Source organism: Oreochromis aureus, linkage group 8, assembly GCF_013358895.1.
Source record: "Oreochromis aureus strain Israel breed Guangdong linkage group 8, ZZ_aureus, whole genome shotgun sequence".
In the NCBI taxonomy this organism is placed as follows: domain Eukaryota; kingdom Metazoa; phylum Chordata; class Actinopteri; order Cichliformes; family Cichlidae; genus Oreochromis; species Oreochromis aureus.
Window position 1 is genome coordinate 15,896,706 of NC_052949.1, and position 19,589 is coordinate 15,916,294.

The 19,589-nt window shown below is 39.0% G+C and overlaps 1 protein-coding gene across 5 annotated transcripts in view; it reads right to left on the minus strand.

Moving 5' to 3' along the window:
- Positions 1 to 624: 624 nt before the first annotated feature.
- Positions 625 to 19,589, minus strand: part of LOC116329825 (leucine-rich repeat-containing protein 51-like) — a 148,249-nt gene continuing 129,284 nt past the window's right edge. For 3 of the 5 annotated variants that reach the window (XM_039616805.1, XM_039616806.1, XM_039616807.1), the window contains 5 exons: positions 6,105 to 6,187; positions 3,013 to 3,134; positions 2,353 to 2,558; positions 1,961 to 2,109; positions 625 to 771 (listed from right to left, as the gene is read on the minus strand). In XM_039616805.1, coding sequence (XP_039472739.1) covers positions 630 to 771; positions 1,961 to 2,109; positions 2,353 to 2,558; positions 3,013 to 3,064 — 549 coding nt within the window. In that variant the 5' untranslated portion in view covers positions 3,065 to 3,134; positions 6,105 to 6,187 and the 3' untranslated portion in view covers positions 625 to 629. Of the gene's footprint in view, positions 772 to 1,960; positions 2,110 to 2,352; positions 2,559 to 3,012; positions 3,135 to 5,753; positions 5,774 to 6,104; positions 6,188 to 19,589 lie in introns of those variants that run through there. The other 2 variants (XM_031751922.2, XM_039616808.1) reach the window with 2 other exon arrangements.

Here is a 19,589-nt window from a genome sequence, read left to right on the forward strand (position 1 = left end):
GCATTCAAAGTGCCCTCTATAATATCATATCTCCAGCACTCGTCATGCAGACCCATATCACCCCAGTCCCATCTTCTGGCTTATCTGGTGGGAGTCAGGACTATGTTTTCGCTGAGGTATTCCCATCGAGGGTCATGCCAAATGTGCTGGATCCCTTCTGAGTTGAACAAATTCATTTTACACTCGTCTAACCACAGAATGTGCTCCCAATATGAAATATACCAAAAGAGGAAGCAAGAGTTTTGTATTTCACAGTTCAACCGCAGTTCACTGAAGCTGACTTTACGCAAGGTCCTTCACATTGTCTGAGCTGTCACAGTGATTCTAACTTCAACCGATAACCCCTGAGCCATGTCAGCATGTGCAGATTTGTACAAGTAGTGCGCTGCTTGTGACATAATTTTGTGACGATGGCCACCGAGGGTCTGATTAGTGGTGCTACAGCTCGATGTAGACCTAATTACTACTGCAGTAATCAAGCAGGAAGATGGGTGACCATAGCCACAGCCCATAGGTCAAAAATGAGAATGCTCACAGGATATTAGCTCAGCTGTAAATAACATGGGTACCAAGATCTGATGAAGGGAATTGAGAAAAAAAAACGACTGGTGATGAGAGGACAAACATTTTTATTCAGCAGAAACACTTAATGATCTTGGGGTTTTTTTGGTGCCGTGAGAACGCCAGATATCTGCCATGACCCGCTCGTCTCGTGTCACACCGCTGAAGTCCATTTTCTTCAGCTGAGGCAATACAGAAATCACGTAATTCCTAAACACACAGAAAGGCACACACGTCAAAGTCAGCTTTGACTCCAAGGGCACCGTGGACATGTTGAGTGCTTCCATATATGAAAATTCATATCAGCACTTACATTTAATTTTAAATAAGGACGATGTGTCTAAGTCTTTGTGAAGCAGACTTTGCTGGTTTTTCACATAATTGAGAGTATGAAATGAGATGAAAATTAAATCAAGAAGCTATATCCCTGAGATATCTAACCTAATAACCTGAGATATCTAATGTAGACATAAGCAGGTATCAGGGTATCACATATCTCAATGTGACATTTCTCTGTCTATATCTGTAGGTGTTGCAACAGATATATGATTAGATTCAGTGCATTAGTTATTACAAATACTGTTTATACTAAAGTATTATGGTACTTGGTACAATACTACATATATTCAGTTAAGATTTAGAAGGAACTGAAACATTTACTTGATGGCTATGGTCTACACTATGTTCAAGATTAAGATTTTAAGATTAAGGTGAGTCCCAGCTGATATATATTAACCTCTTAAATACAGGTAGGTTTTGCTCTCCTAGTCAGACTTCATATATTTTAGTTGTTGCATTCTGACAAACAACATGTTTAACTGTTAAAGGCCAAAGTACTATAGAACAAATAGTTGTTTTTTGTTTTTGTTTTTTTACAACCAGCAAAGCTGAGAAAAGTACAGAATGCCTCCAGCACGACCCTTTTCAAAAAATGGCATTCTTCAGAAAAAGGGAGTTTAACTTTACCAACTTTAGGTACATTTTGTACTTTAATAGGAAGAATATTTTAGCTCTTGTTTTGCCACTTTGCTAAAATAGTTATTACATTTCTGATCAAATATTCCCTCTTACACACCTGTGATTTTCCATTAAAAAAAACATAGCCCCCTGAAACAACTGTCAATTTACACTCAACATATGAGTTATGCTCAACATGCCGCAAGATCTATGAATTTGTGTAGAGCAGGTGTTGTCAGGGTATTTTTTTTCTTTCTAACTCTTATTTTTTGTTTTGCTTTTTCTTCTTCTCTGCTTCTGGCCTAGCCTCTTGCTATTAACTATCTACAATCAGTCTAGAAGTAAGAACCAGCCTGTGTATAACTCCACACACTGCAACTTGAGATCAGCTCTGAGAACAGAATGTCTGTCTTAAGTGAAATTGCTGAAAATGAGCTTGCACCTGTAGCCTTTGCTTGTTTCTATGAGATTGCCATGCAATGTGATTGTGTGCAGATGCTGGAGCTCTCTCAGCTTGTCCACTTCTGACAGGTTCCAGATGCTGTTGCCATGAAGATACAGCACACGCAGTTCTTTCAGCTCGCACAAAACCTGTAACAGGGCTTAGTTGTAAATTTAAATCCAGTAAAGTGCTGGTTAGCTTGTGAAGATATCAGAATTTTCTGCATTTTGGAGAAACAAATGTAGATATAAACATTTCTTAAATAAACAGGGAAAACAAATGTTGTGTATAATACATGTGTGTAATTATACATCAAAGACAGGGGATAATTTCAGAAGAAGACAGAGAGAAAACTGAAAATGAGCTATTAAAAGAACAAAAATGATTCTTACAGGTTCTATGCAGGTGATTTTGTTGAAGGACAGATCCAACCATCCAAGCTTTGATGGTTGTGCAAAAAAGTGGTTGATCGTGTACTGGAGGCCAACGAGGTCGGTGAGGCTGTTATTACTGAGACGCAGAGAGCAGCTCAGGTACTTCCCCTTTGAGTTTGTGGTTAAGGGGCGGAGCAGACTTCGGGGCAGCTCTCCCAACGCACCTGAACCAAAAATAACGTAATGCGACTCGATACATCATACGGGCAGCTTTGGGACTTGTATATATGCAGTTTTATTTCTGCTGCTTAAAGCTGCTGTATTAAAGTGATTACTGCAGTCATGTTCACAGAATTTTATACTCTAGAAATAAGACGTGATTTGAAGTATTTTATTTTAAAATGCTTTAAAAACAATAAGTTACAAGTTTGTGTGACTAGATTATGCTAGCGTGTAGACATTGCAGTATTTAAATTCATGCATTTTGATAACAGCAGTTGATACACTAACTATAGTTAACTGGTTTTGTAAGAGCAAGTGCTGTCCTAGAAAATACTTCCTACCACAAACTTGATCCCCCAGGAGCTATTAAATAATTATTATTGGAAGAAATATATTTAAAAGTAAACACTATTTCATTATCTACTTTATATTTCAGGATTTATAAAAATATACTACCTGCAACATTGCTGAGATTTTTAAAAGAAAGATCCACTGGAGGGCCATACATGTTTAGTTCAAACGGTCTCCAGCAACAGCAGAATGAATGTCCAGATTAAACCTAGAGCAGTGACTGAATACTGAAAACACATGGTTGCATGAGAAAAAAAATACATATTGCTTAGCGATGAAATTCAAAAGTCAACATTTGCAAATCATACACACACACACACACAAACAAAATATAGAATTCATTCAATTAATATAATATATATTTTAGAAGGAGAGAGAAGTAGACCAAACATTGATTGTCAAAGGAGTTTGCAAAGAAAAGCGTCTGGACTTCTTTAAGTTGCTTGAAGACGTTTCACCTCTCATCCGAGAAGCTTCTTCAGTTCTAAGGTCAAATGGCCGAGAGTCCCAGATTTAAACCCAGTGGGAGTATCCCCCCCAATGAGGGACAAAGGACCCCCTGGTGATCCTCTAATCACATGCGCCAAGGTGTGAAAGCGGGTGTGGGACCTAATCAGCCAGGGTTTCGGGTGAGCCCATTGTGAAACCTGGCCCCACCTTGTCATGTGAATTCCTGAGGTCAGATGGCCCAGATGTCCATGGTGTCCTTTGATGTAGTCTCTCTCTTCACTTGCATACCCACCACGGAAGCAGTGGAGACTGTCAGAAAACGACTACAAGAAGACAGCTCCTTGGAAGACAGGACCAACTTCACACCCGATCAGATTTGCACACTGTTAGACCTCTGCCTCACCACTACATATCTCAAATACAACGAAGGCTTCTACAGACAAAAACATGGCTGTGCCATGGGCTCCCCTGTGTCACCTATTGTAGCCAACCTTTACATGGAGGAAGTGGAAAGAAAGGCTCTTGGCTCTTTCAAAGGGAGAGTACCCAGCCACTGGTACAGATATGTGGACGACACCTGGGTCAAAATCAAGACACAAGAAGTGGAATCCTTCACTGCGCACATTAATGCTGTGGATAAAAACATCAAGTTCACCAGGGAAGACACAAAGGATAACTGTTTGCCTTTCCTGGACTGCGCGGTGCACATTGAAGAGAATGGCAACCTCAACATTGAAGTTTACCGGAAGCCCACACACACGGACCAGTACCTCCTCTTTGACTCCCATCACCCTCTGGAACACAAACTTGGAGTAATCAGGACCCTACACCACCGGGCAGAACATGTTCCCTCTAAGCCTGAAGGGAAAAAGAAGGAACACACACATGTAAAGGAAGCACTGAAAACATGCGGTTATCCTAACTGGGCGTTCATAAAGTCAGCAAAGAGGCACAGAAAAGAAGATCAGACACCAGCGAGGGAGGATAAGAAAGACAGACGCAACAACATTGTCATCCCCTATGTAGCCGGTGTATCAGAGAAACTCAGGAGAGTTTTCTCCAAGCACGACATCCCAGTATACTTCAGACCCAGCAACACACTCAGACAGAAACTGGTTCACCCGAAAGACAAAACTCCAAAACACAGACTGAACAACGTGGTGTATGCTGTACAGTGCAGCGAGGAATGCCCAGACCTCTACATTGGAGAGACCAAACAGCCACTTCACAAGCGCATGGCACAACATAGAAGAGCCACCTCCACAGGACAAGACTCAGCAGTTCATCTGCATCTTAAGGATAAAGGTCACTCTTTTGAGGATGCCAATGTTCACATATTGGACAGAGAGGACAGATGGTTTGAAAGAGGAGTGAAAGAGGCCATCTATGTCCACTGTGAGCGACCATCTTTGAACAGAGGCGGTGGTTTACGACACCAACTGTCTGCCATCTATAATCCAGTTTTGAGTTCCCTCCCAGACGCCTTAACGCCCACTCACATCCTGGGCCATCTGACCTCAGGAATTCACATGACAAGGTGGGGCCAGGTTTCACAATGGGCTCACCCGAAACCCTGGCTGATTAGGTCCCACACCCGCTTTCACACCTTGGCGCATGTGATTAGAGGATCACCAGGGGGTCCTTTGTCCCTCATTGGGGGGGATACTCCCACTGGGTTTAAATCTGGGACTCTCGGCCATTTGACCTTAGAACTGAAGAAGCTTCTCGGATGAGAGGTGAAACGTCTTCAAGCAACTTAAAGAAGTCCAGACGCTTTTCTTTGCAAACTCCTTTGACTACGATGACCTGGATGACTGAGAACCTTCACAGCCAAACATTGATTATAAATCACTTCATCTTTCTACCTCTTACAGATACATGCATGCATGGAAACCACAGAATAATATCCTGCAGTAATGCAGTCCCAATATAAAGTTTAAGAACACTTGAATAATTGCAAAAAAAATATCATATTTTGCATGGTTGATCTTAACAAGGTTCCAAGTAGAGTTTCAACATCCAAGCTCTACTTGGAACCTTGTTAAGATCCAACCATGCAAAATATGATTTTTTTTGCCATTTTTCAAGTGGTCTTAAACTTTTGATCTGGACTGTACATTGCCAACCATAACAATCACATCATGACGACGTGATTATTGAATACATTGCAAGTCAATCAGCTAAAGCACATAATAACAATGTTAGAGCTTTTGACTTAAATCACAACCTGGAATCAAGTTTTTCAGGCCGTCAGGAAGTCAAGGAATGCTCCAATCAAATATTTGGATCATATATTGTACCAATCCCAACTTAAAAAGCTGGACATCGTGTGAATGTCATGACCAAAAATCTTAGAGCACACGCCTGTATTGTATGAAAAGATCAACGCCTTTTACCTGACATGTCCATTTCCTCACACCATCTAAAAACATGGAGTCCAGATGAACTGGTGAGTCTGAGTTGTCCACAGAACCAGATGCAAACATGTTTACCTATTATGTTTTACAGGTGTGAAAATCTCACCCGTCTAGAATATATGTCACTGTCTGCTTTTCTATTATTGGGATATATATGCTCTAACTCTCCTGAATTGTGCATCTATGCTGACAATGTACCAATGAGCACAGAAAAATAAACAGAATATGAGTTTGAGAGGGCAAATGGAGGACATGTTCACAAAGAAGAACTCAAAGGACAGGAGAGGTGATCATGGAAAATTACATCCATCAGCCGGAGGTTTTCCTCACCTTGTTGCTCGCTCAAGATGTCGGTGCCTGTGTACGCCTCGCTAATAGCACAACAGCACCTCATTGAAAGAGTAAGGGCAGTCCTTCAATAAGACATGAAAATGACAATGAGCCATAGTGAAGGACACAGAGAGAGACAGAGACAGTGGCTGGAATCAGGATGGGTTTGAACAAATGTTTTGGAAGTCAGAGTATGTGAGGTATGTAAAGGAGATATCGAGTGTTTATTTACAAGCCGCATGGTTCATCCAATGTTTAAGGTGATCTTCAAATTTATGTCCCACTGATAAATTGCGCATAAGTATGTGGGCGGGTGGTGTCATTGGTGTGTGTGTGTGGCTGAGTCTCTTAAGATCATAGATCAGGAAACAGGGTCATTCAGATGAATAAAACATCAAGCAGGAGACCAGATGGAAAAATCTGGACTTCTTTCCTCCCTGCAAACGCCATGAGTGATGTGCTTAATACCCATGTACTACAGTGAGTCCATTCAGCCGCACACAGTAGGAAGCTGAAAAATCTGAGCAGCAGTGGTTTGAAGGGATTGAATATTCATGATGGCACGGTAACACTGTAGGCTATAGACCTCAGGATAATCAATATACACTACTGTGCAAAACTCTTGAGCCACTCCTTATTTCTTTATACATAGTAGTTTTGAACAAAAGTTCTCCAGGCTTTCTGAAAATCTCTCAAAGATGTTCTTAGGACATTGGCAGAGGAATATGATTTTTTTTGTTTGTTAGTTTTTATTAATGAGGTGATTCTAACAGAGATACTATTCAGTAATTTAGCATATTTCAGCAAGGTGAGCAGTGTGTTCTTAAAAAAGCTGAGGAAACTGGAGAGGTGGAGGAAAAAGAAGATGTGGCAGGCTTAAAAATATCCAGCTACACAAGACCGAGCATATATTCATCTGGTCCTTCAGTTCAGTTCAGTTGAGATTAACTTTTAACAGGTCTTACGGATCCGTTGGTTGCAAATTACATAGACCTTTATAGAGTGATGAATTTCACTTTGAAATGTTTTGGCTCAAACTATCATCACTATGTACAGAAAGGGTAAGAGACAGGTACAACATGAGTGTCTATGGCTACCTGCAAAAGACAGTATAGGCTCTGTCATGATTTGGGGAATGGATGGAATTATGACACAATAAGGTACTGTCAAATCTTGAACCATCATGGAATACCATCTGGAAAGCTTGTGACACATAGCATAGCTACCTAGTGAAAACAGACAGGGGAACACTGCAGTCATGGATTGGCCTCACCAGAGCCTGGACCTCAACATTACTGAAGCAGTGTGGGATCATCTTGACAGAGAACAGAACAAAAGGCAGACAAAAAATGTCTTTCAAGAAGCCTGGAGGACTATTCCTGAAGCCTACTTCAAAAATTTAGAAGAAGCAAGCTTGACTAACAGAGTTCATGCTGTGTTGAAGAATAAAGGCGGTCACAGCAAATGTTAACTTTAGACCCTTGTGCCCTCTCTCCAAATTTCCAAGCCAAATATAAAGAAATGGGAGGTGCCTTAAGACTTTTTCACAGTTTAGTATTTTATAGCTGTTTATTGTCTGCTGCACTGTCCACTGCTTTACTTGGAAGATGGCCGTCGCCAAGTCTCTTTCCATTCATTAGCACCTTACATCAGCGTGGTACTGGAAGTGGAGAACTGGATGCAAGTGAAACTGAAGTAGCTCTAAACTAGTTTAAACTTTCATTAAAGACTTGTTTGGGTAAGTGCTATCAGTGTGATGGGGAATGAGGAAATATCAGGGCTCAAGAAACATAAAACTCTGTTTTTCCCTTGTATACTGTATTTCTGTATTTATATAAGCTGAACACTTGCATATGACTAAAAAAAAACATGAAATAAATAAAGTCCAGGTTCTGATCAAGATTTAGTAAGATAGCTGAACTTGTGTTCTTAAGAGTCACATAGCAGAAAAGAAACAGAATGGACACTCTGGTCTGAAGAGCTAAACTCAAAGGTCAAAGTGATATAAGAACTCCACATGACTTCAGCTCCAATTCAGCTCACCCGCTTCAAACAAAAAAACAATTATGACATTGTACACACAGCACTGAAATGACTCATTTAAAAACAGCGGCTTGAAACATAATGCATGTTTTTGCATAATCGTTCAGCATCGATGTGCTGTTAATGTTTGGACTGCAGGATTGGTAGAGCTCGGGCAGCCTCAGTGTTTCACGTATCCCTTTAATTTCTTTCCGCACTTGCATCTGCATATTATATAGGTGGTATAAGCAAGAAGAACGGCTTAATACAGGCACATTTTCAGCCTGCAGTAAGAGACCTGCATAAACACAGCCGCTGTTGTGTAATACCAACTTCTGCGGCGTAAGTGCATCTGCCATTGTCCCCTGATGAAAGGTAATGGTATTAGAAGAATATGCCTGCTTCCTGCTTTATTATTAACTATCGTATTTGAACATTTAAAACAAAGGAGATGGATTTAAACAAGATTATTTCTTCATGTGACATTCTAGCTGATCAACAGCTTATTCAGCATGCACAACAAAACAGCAGCTTTCTCGCTGTTAATGTCATTTTGATTATCTTAACATTAACTGTGCTGGAAAAAAAATGATGCCATGCTGGTCAAGCAAAACAATTTTAACACTGTTATTTAGTTTTTGTGTTTTCTTCCGTTTGACTGAATATATATTTAGCCAGTCATACATCCAAGCTTGTTACAATAAATATGAGTGAAAACAGCTATTGCTACAGCAGAAATTTTTTCCATTTGAGGAAAGTCACACCCCTAACTCAATGCACTATGTATTTAAGTTACTGTTAGTGTTTGTTTGCTCTGTGCTTAATTGGTGTCTTTGCAGTACCAGTCAAAAGTTGGCCTTTCAGCAATATATGAGCATATCACCTACTGCTGTGCTGAAAACAGTGCCGACAGTTTATTGTCTGCAGTGTTATGAAAACAATGTTTAATTTTAAAGCTGTAATCATGGCCTTAAAGCCTGAGCCAAATTACTCCATTCTCTTTGATACTTGTTTTTACTTTTTGTACTTTAAATGTTTCAGATTTGTGCTTAAAAATGATATTATGCTATACTGTAAATGTGATTGTGCTGCATCTCTCAGTGTTTTCAAACACTTAAACTATGCTATCCTATCCTGGAGGTGCATAGATCCCGTACTCAAAATGTATCATTCATAGCTGAATATGAGAAATTTATAGTGGAGAGTTCATCGCTTATGCCCTTTGCCCAGGGGTACAAAGACTTACACACATTCAGACATACACAATGAATGCTGGAGTGTGCACAGTTACTGTAAAAGTACAACCATCTTGGCACACAACTGCATTACCGCACACATTAAATGACCATGGATACAATCAATATTCTGTGTTGCCCAAAGGGACATAGAAACGATCTTTTTTCCAAATTCTACCTCCATGAAATTTTTCTACCCCAGTGCTCAGGCTTTGCCCTTACCACGTCTCTGTCCCTTCACTCATTATCGGCCTCTACTCTACATTAAAAAGCACTGATATTCTCAATTTCACTTTCTAATTCTCCTTGTCTGCTTTTCAGTCTCTCCTATTTGTCCTTAACAACAGCTGTGTGTCCCTGTCCTTCAGAATCAGTAACAACAGACTTAAAAAGAGGGGTATTTTCTCACCGCAATTTCCCCTTTTCTTCTTATGTAATAAATGCGCTTCTTCTCCTCTTCATGCATATTCTTACCTTTGTTCTGTCACTCTCTCACTCTATTCTCCACCCTCCTCTTCTTTTAGTATTACGTAGGAGGTCATGCTATTAGCACACTGGTCACTCGGGCTTCTCATGGCATGGGCACACTTGGCTGCTTACCTTGTATTAAGAATATACTGACAGTCCATCAATGGCCTCCACAGTCAGTCACTCTCTTAAATTCTCAGTTGTGTAGTCAGTCAGAAAGCTAGTATATCTGTCAGCAAGCTGCCGTGTCAGATGGTCATTCAACCAGTCACGCAATGCATCAGTCATGTCAGTCAATTTGACAGGCAGCGTGGGTAAAGCAGTGTATCAGTCCATTAGTGAGGCAGTCAGATGGATGATGTATACTGCGATGCTACTAATTAGTTATCCAGTCAGTTGTACTGCTTTCATCAGAGACATACGAACACATAACAGAAAATAAAGAATCTTTACTATTGGTTTAGAAGGCGGTGTAACTCAAGTTCTGATAGTACTGTGTTTGTTTGCCTAGAATTACTTCCTGACATAAATAAATCAACAATTTCTTTCTCTTGAGATGATCCCACACTGTTTCAATAACACTGACATCTGCGATCTGGGGAGGTCAGACCATGACAGTGTGTTTTTCTTTTACTGCATCTATTTTGAGGGGATAATTGATCATGCTGAAAAATTAAGTCATTGTAAATTAGATGCTTTTCAGATGGTATTGTATAGTGGATGAAAATTTGATTTTCTTTGTGCATAAGTCAATCAAGTTTGACAAGACCTCAGATGCCACTGGCATAACTACAGTCCCAAACTGTGTCAAAGCCTCCATCGTGTGTTACAGATGGCTGTAGATTCCATGATTTGAAAACTTTTTCAGCAGAATATCTCATCATCCACTCAATGCATTGTTCATTTCCATCCAGACCCCTTAAAGCAGGGGTGTCCAACTCCAGGCCTCAAGGGCTGGTGTCCTGCAGGTTTTAGATCTCACCCTGGGTCAGCACACCTGAATCAAAGGATTAGTTCATTACCAGGCCTCTAGAGAACTTCAAGACATGTTGAGGAGGTAATTCAGTCATTCAAATCAGCTGTTCTGGATCAAGGACACGTCTAAAACCTGCACGCGAGACCTGAAGTCGGACACCCCTGCCTTAAAGCCATATAAATAATTGTTTATTCCATCAATTAGTTCCGAGCTATTACTATTTTTTAAAACAAAGGTAGCTTTGCTATATAAACTATGCTGTATTATTTAATAAATATACTTATGCAGCTAAATGTAATCAATATCATAAGATTAAGTAGGAGCATTCATTGAGCAGCTACATTTCTGTGGTTTTTACTTTTGTATTTCACCTTTATTTATACAGGTAAATCTCACTGAGACATGAGGTCTCATTTTCAAGAGCGACCTGTTTTAAATATCTGTAATAATACTGTGTTACTATCGTGTGACTCATCAGGACTGCGCAAAGAAATCCCCGAGGGTGTCTTGTGATGTCTGAGAAACCAGAACGTAGCAAAATATGTTCTGGATGTCGTGGAGGTTTGCGGGGTGGGAGCTCTCTGAATCTGGCTTGTTCTGACTTCCATAGATGCCAGATTGCATTTGGATCTAGGATTTTCGAAGATGGGTCAATGCCTCGGGCAGATTTTGTAGTGTGTAGCAGGTTGAAGTGTCTTACTGGCTCTACAGCAGTAGAGCCAGTAAGACACCCAGTTAGATCTACTGTAAGGTAGCTGCATGTCAAAGTGGCATCTAAATTGCATGAATATCAGAACCTATCTATTATAAGCAGAACATTACAGATGATTCTTGTTAAATCACTTGATTTGTCAATGATATATGTAAAAGTCCTCCTATCCTGGCATAAATATGAAATATTTTAAGAGAGCAATAGGTGCCGACAGTAGTTGTATTAGGCTACAGTCCCAGTGTTGAATGACTAAGAAGATCAAAACCCAAGTAGGCTAAGGATTCTTGCTAAAAAGCATGTATTTATTTCAAAGAGGGCAACTGAAAGATAAAACTAAAAACCTGGACAAAGTTGTTACAATTGCTTTCAGTCTTTTTCATACCTTTTGTTAACTAAGGATCACTGGGAGCCCTTTTTTCAATACAACCTGTATCACCCTCATTCAATTTAACAAAGTGACTTCAGGGAGTTGCTCAATACAGCTCAGCTGGAGCAGGTGGGGTTAAGTGCTTTTGTCAAGGGCACCACCAGAGAGGTTTGCTTGTGAAGAGTAAAAGCATTGCTCAAAGATCTGCTTTGCCTCGGCGCTGGGATGTGCACTCCAGTCACAGGCCACAATTTTCACACTTAGATCACTTACACCACAGATTTGTTTCAAAACCCATTACATAATTGGAATACATATAACTGAGAAAACCTAGCGCTCCTGTACAGAAAAATAAATCATGTTACACTGATCCTGTTTGGGCCTCCTTTTGATGTTTTACAAACCTTGGTTGAAGAACCACAAACAGTTCAGTTAATAAATTCACTTCAATAACTCATCATTTCCAAGCAAGATCAGAGAGTTCAGTATGTGAAACTTGAAGTAGAGCAGTCTACTGTCAAGGCTAAAGCCCGTAACATTTCAAAAAAAGTTAAAGTATGCATCAGTAAATGTAATCTGTCCCTTCTTTTCCCATGGCCTACTTCAGAAAAACAAAATTCAGCCTGTTAGTTTTTGCAGAATCATACTGAAAGACAGTCAAATGAACATCGGTGAAACATTTATCTTCACTGGAGTATTGGCCACCTCTGTAAACTGCAAGACTGACATTATATGCCAAGCTGTTAAACATTAAAACTTCTACCTGCTCAAAATTAGCGTGCCATGCTAGCCGTGGCCTTTAGCTCACAGTAACAGTATGCTTAAGTAGGCTCCAGTAGATGTACAGATAAACATATAACCTTAAAAGTTGAAATGCTGACACTTTTGAAGCAGCAGAACAGTCCTTGTTGCTCCAACCTGATTTTACAGACCTGAAGCCTGCTTCCCTGCTAATGTACAAAACCTTTCCTGGGTAAGAAGCTTTTAACAAACAAGCTTGCTAGCTAATAAGCTAAATTTTTAGACTGCTTGATTTAGCACATAAGTAATGTTTAATAAACATGGTTGCTAGCCAATATGCTAAATTTAAACTGCTTAATTTATCCATGTGATGAAGTTAGATGATGCTAATTGAAAGTCTAATTAGTGAATCATAAAGCTACAGTCACTCATGCTAAGTCTTTTTGTTGCACAAAAAGAGTCTTTGTAATGAGTTTGAAGTAAAATTAAGACACCTACTTGTTCTGTATTTTAGTATTTCATATAAGTCTCCTGTTTAAAACTGCATTACTAGCATTTTTTGTGATTAAGGGTACACAAAGGGATAATTATACTGCCTTAAATGAGCTGCATGGATTCATTCTCTGAAATTAATTAGTTTTCCATGATGCTTCAGGATGAGATTGCTATGCATCATGGAGGTTTGCATTTCATGGTCGTACAACTCATTTAGAAAAGGAGCATAGAGCTAATTACACTTAAGCCTTATCATTTAAGCTAATGTTTATGGGTAAACTTGTAAACATTAATTGTCTAGATCAGTTTTTCTTTTAGTTGAAGTTCAGAAGACAGGCATGACAGACCCCCTTCAGTTTCTGCAGACCTTCCAGAGACCCACAGAAGATTGATAACTTTCCATTTGTAGTGGATGACAAGCCCCAGCCCAAAAGGAACTGAACTTTACAGCCTGAGTGCTTAAGTGCAGTAGAAGAAAGCGTACTCTAACACAGATAAGTGTATTGGTTTCACACTAACCACCTGCTTCAGATTAACCAGCCATTTGAAATGGATCAAAGTGACCTTAAAAAGGTGCACTCTGATTTCTCATATGTGTGCACAGTTGGGTTTTTTGTTAGAGTTTACTGATTGTAACACAGTGTAGAACGGTTCATGTGATTGCTAATCTGAACAATAACTAAATAAAACTAGATTATTGTTTTAACAGTGTTATCCACCCTCTTGGCTTCTGCTGCTCCTAAAATCTTATGAATTTGGTTATATTCACTTTCATTACCAGGAGCATAACATTTTTTCTTTGCATTGCATACCAGTTACACCTTAATACAACCTCACAAAGCCCCTTACATGTCAGCATTTGTGTTGTTTTAGGGGTCACAAGACACATCTAATTGGTAAGTAATCTCACAGACTAATGTGTAGTCGGCTCTTTTTATCAGAATATTTTCATGTTAGACAAAAACGCGAAGTAGTGTAAACTCCCAAGGGCTTAATTATTACAAATGCATACTCAGTGTTTTAAACTTTAGCGGAAGTCTACTGAGGAATCACTTTAGACTGAATTTATCATGTATACCGATAAAAGAAACCCAACTCAACTCCTATGTGAGATTCAGCCAAACAGGCTTACACAAATTGGTACCAACATTATACTACAAAATTTCTTCAACATACAAACAAAAAAAGATCTTTACGAATGCCGACACTTAAAACCAATATTAGTCGGGTTGTGGCAAGTACTTTAGAGACTGGCTGGTGTAACTGAGAAAGTGAAAAAAAAGTTGATGGGGAACTTCAAAAGAGCGCATCTCAAGAATAAAAAAGTTTCTCTGCCTGTAAGGTTTTGGATTTAAAATAGACAGACCTGGAATTTCATCTCCAAAGTGAGATCTTAATTATAAAAATAAAACCCAACAAAGGCAAAAATCATAATTCCCAGGAGTAAAAATGAAGCACTGTGTACGCTGCGGTATGCTTATACAGATTAGGATGAAAGCATCATTCGTGTGATAGAACTGCAGCTCTGTTCAGCTACCTGCCTAAATATATCTTCATTAAGAGAAAAACCCTAGAGTGAAAAGGAAGCTTGGCAAGTGGGTGCAAGGATGTAGGACAAAACATTCCAAGAAGAAGCCTCAAAAAGTGTGTAATTATACTTTATTTATATTAAATATACATAATATTACTTATAGTTAAACTCAAATAATTGTTTTAAGAGGGATCAAGATATATATCTGCATTTCCATGAGTCCGTGTTCTTAGAACTGAATATTATTGGAATATTAACACCAGTTTATAACATGTAGCACTTTTAAAAGTTCAGTGCACAGCAAGAGCTTCTACAAATAAAGACAAAAACTGGTTCATCCCAAAGACAGATCTCCTAAACACAAACTTAACAACGTAGTGTATGCTGTACAGTTTAGCGAGGAATGCTCAGACCATCTGCATCTAAAGGACAAAGGTCACTCTTTCAAGGATGTTCACATTTTGGACAGAGAAGACGTGGTTTGAAAGAGGAGTGAAAGAAGCCATCTATGTCGCTGTGAATGACCATCTTTGAACAGAGGCGGTGGCTTATGACAGCGGTCCCCAACCCCCGGGCCATGGACCGGTACCGGCTTACGATACCAACTGTCTGCTATCTATAATCCAGTTTTGAGATCCCTTCTCAGACGCCTTAACGCCCACTCACATCCTGGGCCATCTGACCTCAGGAAATCACATGATAGGGTGGGCTAGGCTTCAAACTGGGTTCACCAGAAACCTTGGCCTATTGTGACCCACACCCGTTTTCACACCTTGGCTCGTGTGATTAGGTAGAGGATCAATAGGGGGTCCATGACCCTCCTGGGGACACTCCCATAGGGCTTAAATCTGGGACTCTCCACCGTCTTAGGACTGAACTTCTTGGATGAGAGGTGAAACGTCTTCAAGGAAACTTAAAGAAGTCCAGACGCTTTTCTTTCCAAGCTCCTTAGACTACAATGACCTGGATGACTGAGAACCTTCACAGACATACTAATGAAGATTTAAAGGAATTTGATTACAAAGGCTGAGCATGGGTCACGGTAATCTAAGTATATATGATACAGGTAAAATAAAGTTACATTTTTAAAAGCAGCAGGCTGCCTACTCTTTCAACATGTACTCAGTTTCAGAGCCTTTAATTTTCAAAGATTTGTGTCAGTCACATTTAAACATATTTGAAATGATATGCACTAGTGTGAAGCTGGTAGGGAAGATTTCATGCAGAGCTCAAGAGACTCCAATCCCATTTGAATAGGACAGAATAGGATAACTTCACTGTTAACGTGTTAGATATAATTACACGATGAAAAACACAGTACAGATCTGAAACACATTCAGTATTATGCTGCTGACACTGGTACTGGTTCAAAGGCTCAGGAAAATACACATCCATTTTGATTGACTTCTTAAAGGTCATGTAATTAAGAATGTAATAGGAAGATATCCATCTTTATGGCCTGTCAAGTGAATATTTGACATCAGCACATTGCACGCACAAGCACACACAAATGCACATAATCACAGACAGTCTTTCAAATGCGTGTTAACCCCTCAAAGTGTATCTGTGTGTGTGTGTGCTCTTGCACACAAAATCATAATTCATTATTATCTACAACGCCCAGGCAGTGACCTCTTAACATTAGAGGAATAAGTGATGGAGAGAGAATGTGCATGTCTACATGCGTGGAGTGAAGAATGATGAATGAGTGTGTGTTGGTGTGAGCGCATTTTGCTCCCTGTCGAAATAGGTTAAATATATTCTGAGGACACACGGTAGCTTTTTGACACCACATAAAAAGAGTGTGAAGGAGTGCATGTGCGTACAAGTTCTCTCAAAAATGTAAATCACAATAAAAAAAACACGTTGTGATGATCTGCTTGGCTTGTGGGGATCTAAAAAATGCAAATCACCATAATCACTGACTCTAACTTTAAAGACTTGCTTTAAGGTTAGTGTAAGGAAGGATTACTTTAAGGTAAAGGCTTGAGTTAGGTTAATAAAATCAGTGTAATGATTTCCATCTGAAGTGATGGAAATACAGCTGTGTGTGTGTGTGTGTGTGTGTGTGTGTGTGTGTGTGTGTGTGTGTGTGTGTGTGTGTGTGTGTGTGTGTGTGTGTAGATAAGAGTGACTAATGTCTGTCTATGGTGCCAAAGCTGAGGTTGTTACTGAAGGGCTTAATTAGCTGCCACATAACAGCCAACAGAAGGAAACAATACTTAACACAGCCCGCACTGAATGAGTGTGAATGTTAGAGGAAAGTATAAAGTATATGTTAAAACACAGCAAGATTTTCAAGCTTTTGTTTTTTTTTTTCTTTTTAGACAGCTATGAGTGACTTTCTTAAAAGTGGCGTGCCCGTGCGTGCCCGCTAATGCATGTGTGTGACTTTCTGTGAAATTATGATTGCCTGTGGAGAGCATCTTTGAAAACAAGTGAGTTTAGAAAAGAGTGTTTTGCCATTGGCCTATTTGGCAAGTGGTGAATTTAGAAAGTATCAAAGGCAATAGACTGTTAAATGATGAGCTGGAAAGAAGGACCATTTTAAAAATGCATGAACCCTGGCCAAGGAATCTGATCAGAATTTTGTCAAAAGCTTCTTATTTTTTAGGTCACAGATATCACTAGCCTTACATATTTATTTATTTTTAAAAACTGGCTATATTTTAAAATACAATGAAACTTTTTTGTGTAATGTGTTGGTTTTTTCCCTCTTTGTTAGATTACCTTAGTGGAGTTTGACAATTAAATTTATATGCTTTTTAAAGGGGGGGCTACAGGGAAGCCCCCCGATCCTGGACTCCAACATTACTGAAGTAGTGTGAAATTCAACTGTCCTGAAAACTACTTAACATAAAAGTGGTGATAAAAATAATAACTTTAAACTCATCAAAACAGTCAAAACAGTAAATAACTGCACCAATTTGCCTTTTTTTCTATCAAAATATAGAGAAATTAGGGGCAGCTCAAGACTTGAATATGAACATATTGTCTGTTTTATTTTTAGCGTATTCCCATTCAAATATGTGATGAAGCAATAAGGAATTAAAATTAATATGTAGTAATCTCTTTCTCAGGGCTAAAAGAGGTCAAAAAGTTTTTCATGTGCATGTGTGGCTACTTCTAAGAGGTTTAAGAATTATCAACAATGACTCTTAGCAGCCTTTACAAAGACTTATGTTTTTGATTTCTATTCTATTCTGGTTAGAAAAAGCCAAAACAGCTACTGTACAGCCTTCTTTAGAAAAACGGTACTCACATAAACTGTACCAGAATCACAGTCAATGACTGCCTGAATTCTGGATGTAGGGGCAAAACCAGGAAATTGTAGTGGTAGAACAATCTATACTTTATTTCTAAAATCATTGAAAAGGGTTGTTGGAAAACAATTATGTGACTATTTGCACAGGGAGGGTTTTTTTTAAAAGAGTTTTACTTTGGATTTAGAGCATATCATAGCGTGGACACAGCATGCTTTCAGAGTGCAGTATTACCTGAGGTTACTAAAGTTGTGAAAGTAAAATTTGAGGCAGAGCTTTGAGCGCCTCTTCTGTGGAACCAGCTCCTAGTTTGGGTTTAGGAGGCAGACACCCTACTATTAAGACTTAAAACTTTGATGTTTGACAAAGCTTGCAGGTAGAGCAGGCTAAGGTGACCCTGAATCATCCTTTTGTTACCCTGTTACACTACATGATGCAATGAGCCATTCCACTCTGCTCCCTTTTACCTTCTATGCATTTGTATGCCAGTATTGCATGGCACTGACTTTGTGTCCCTCACTTTTTCCTCTGTCTCTGGCCCTTGAGCTGCATTGCTTTTTATCTGCAGTTGGTGCCCCCCACCATACACACTGTTTATTGTTATATTTTGCCTCTCTATGTTTTTTGCCTTCTCTTTCCTCTCACCCCAGTGAGCCGAGGCAGATGGCTATCCTCCCTGAGCCCGAATCTGCCAGAGCTTCCTTCCTGTTAAAAATCAGTTATTTTCTGACACTGATGGCAACACTCATTCATAAGGAAACGCAGAGTTTTTATCTCTTAAAATCTGAACTATCTTGAGGTGATGAGGTATTTAACTACAAATAAATTTAACTAAAACAAGTTCAATTGAGTTAGAATTAAGTTACAAGACAAGATTGGAAGTTTTGCCAAGCAAAGTGTGTCCAGTGTTGGTTGGTGTTTTATTTGATTGTAAAGCAAGCTTTGCTATCTTCAGCTACTGTTATCCCAGGACAGTAATATTTCATTTTATGAAAAAGCTCAACTTTAATGCAGTTAGCAGTTTATGTGATAAAATACTGATATTTTACACCCCATACTTAATACACTATTACCACACATTAGTATGGCGGTAGTAATAGTATGGTGTATTGATTTGTCCCCCCCACACCCAGTCAATATTGGCCACTACAGAATTCCCAATTGCTGGTCTTGAAAATCTATATTAGTGGATCTCCTGTAATTAAAGGAACATGATTAGTTCAATCAAGCACTAAAAGTACTGCTTTTGATGCTTTGCTCCATATATCATATCTATCTATCTAAATCTATATCTATATACATATATATATATATATATATATATATATATATATATATATATATATATATATATATATATATATATATATATATATAAAAATTGCTACACAAAATAATAACAATAACATGCTCTATACATTTTTTTTCTCCTATCAGTAGTACTGGGATTATTTTGCATTTTCAAGAAAACTGACTGATCTGGGAAACTCAGACACCAGCCGTGATCCTTTTCATGTTCTGGATCAACTACCTCCATTATGGAGACATACAGATAAGGGACCAGTAAAAATCTAAAGAAGCATTCAGATACACGTTCTAGAAATATATAACAGAAGTATAACCCATTTGAAATCACTTTTTTGTTATCAAGTTTTACCAAAACAGTATTACTATA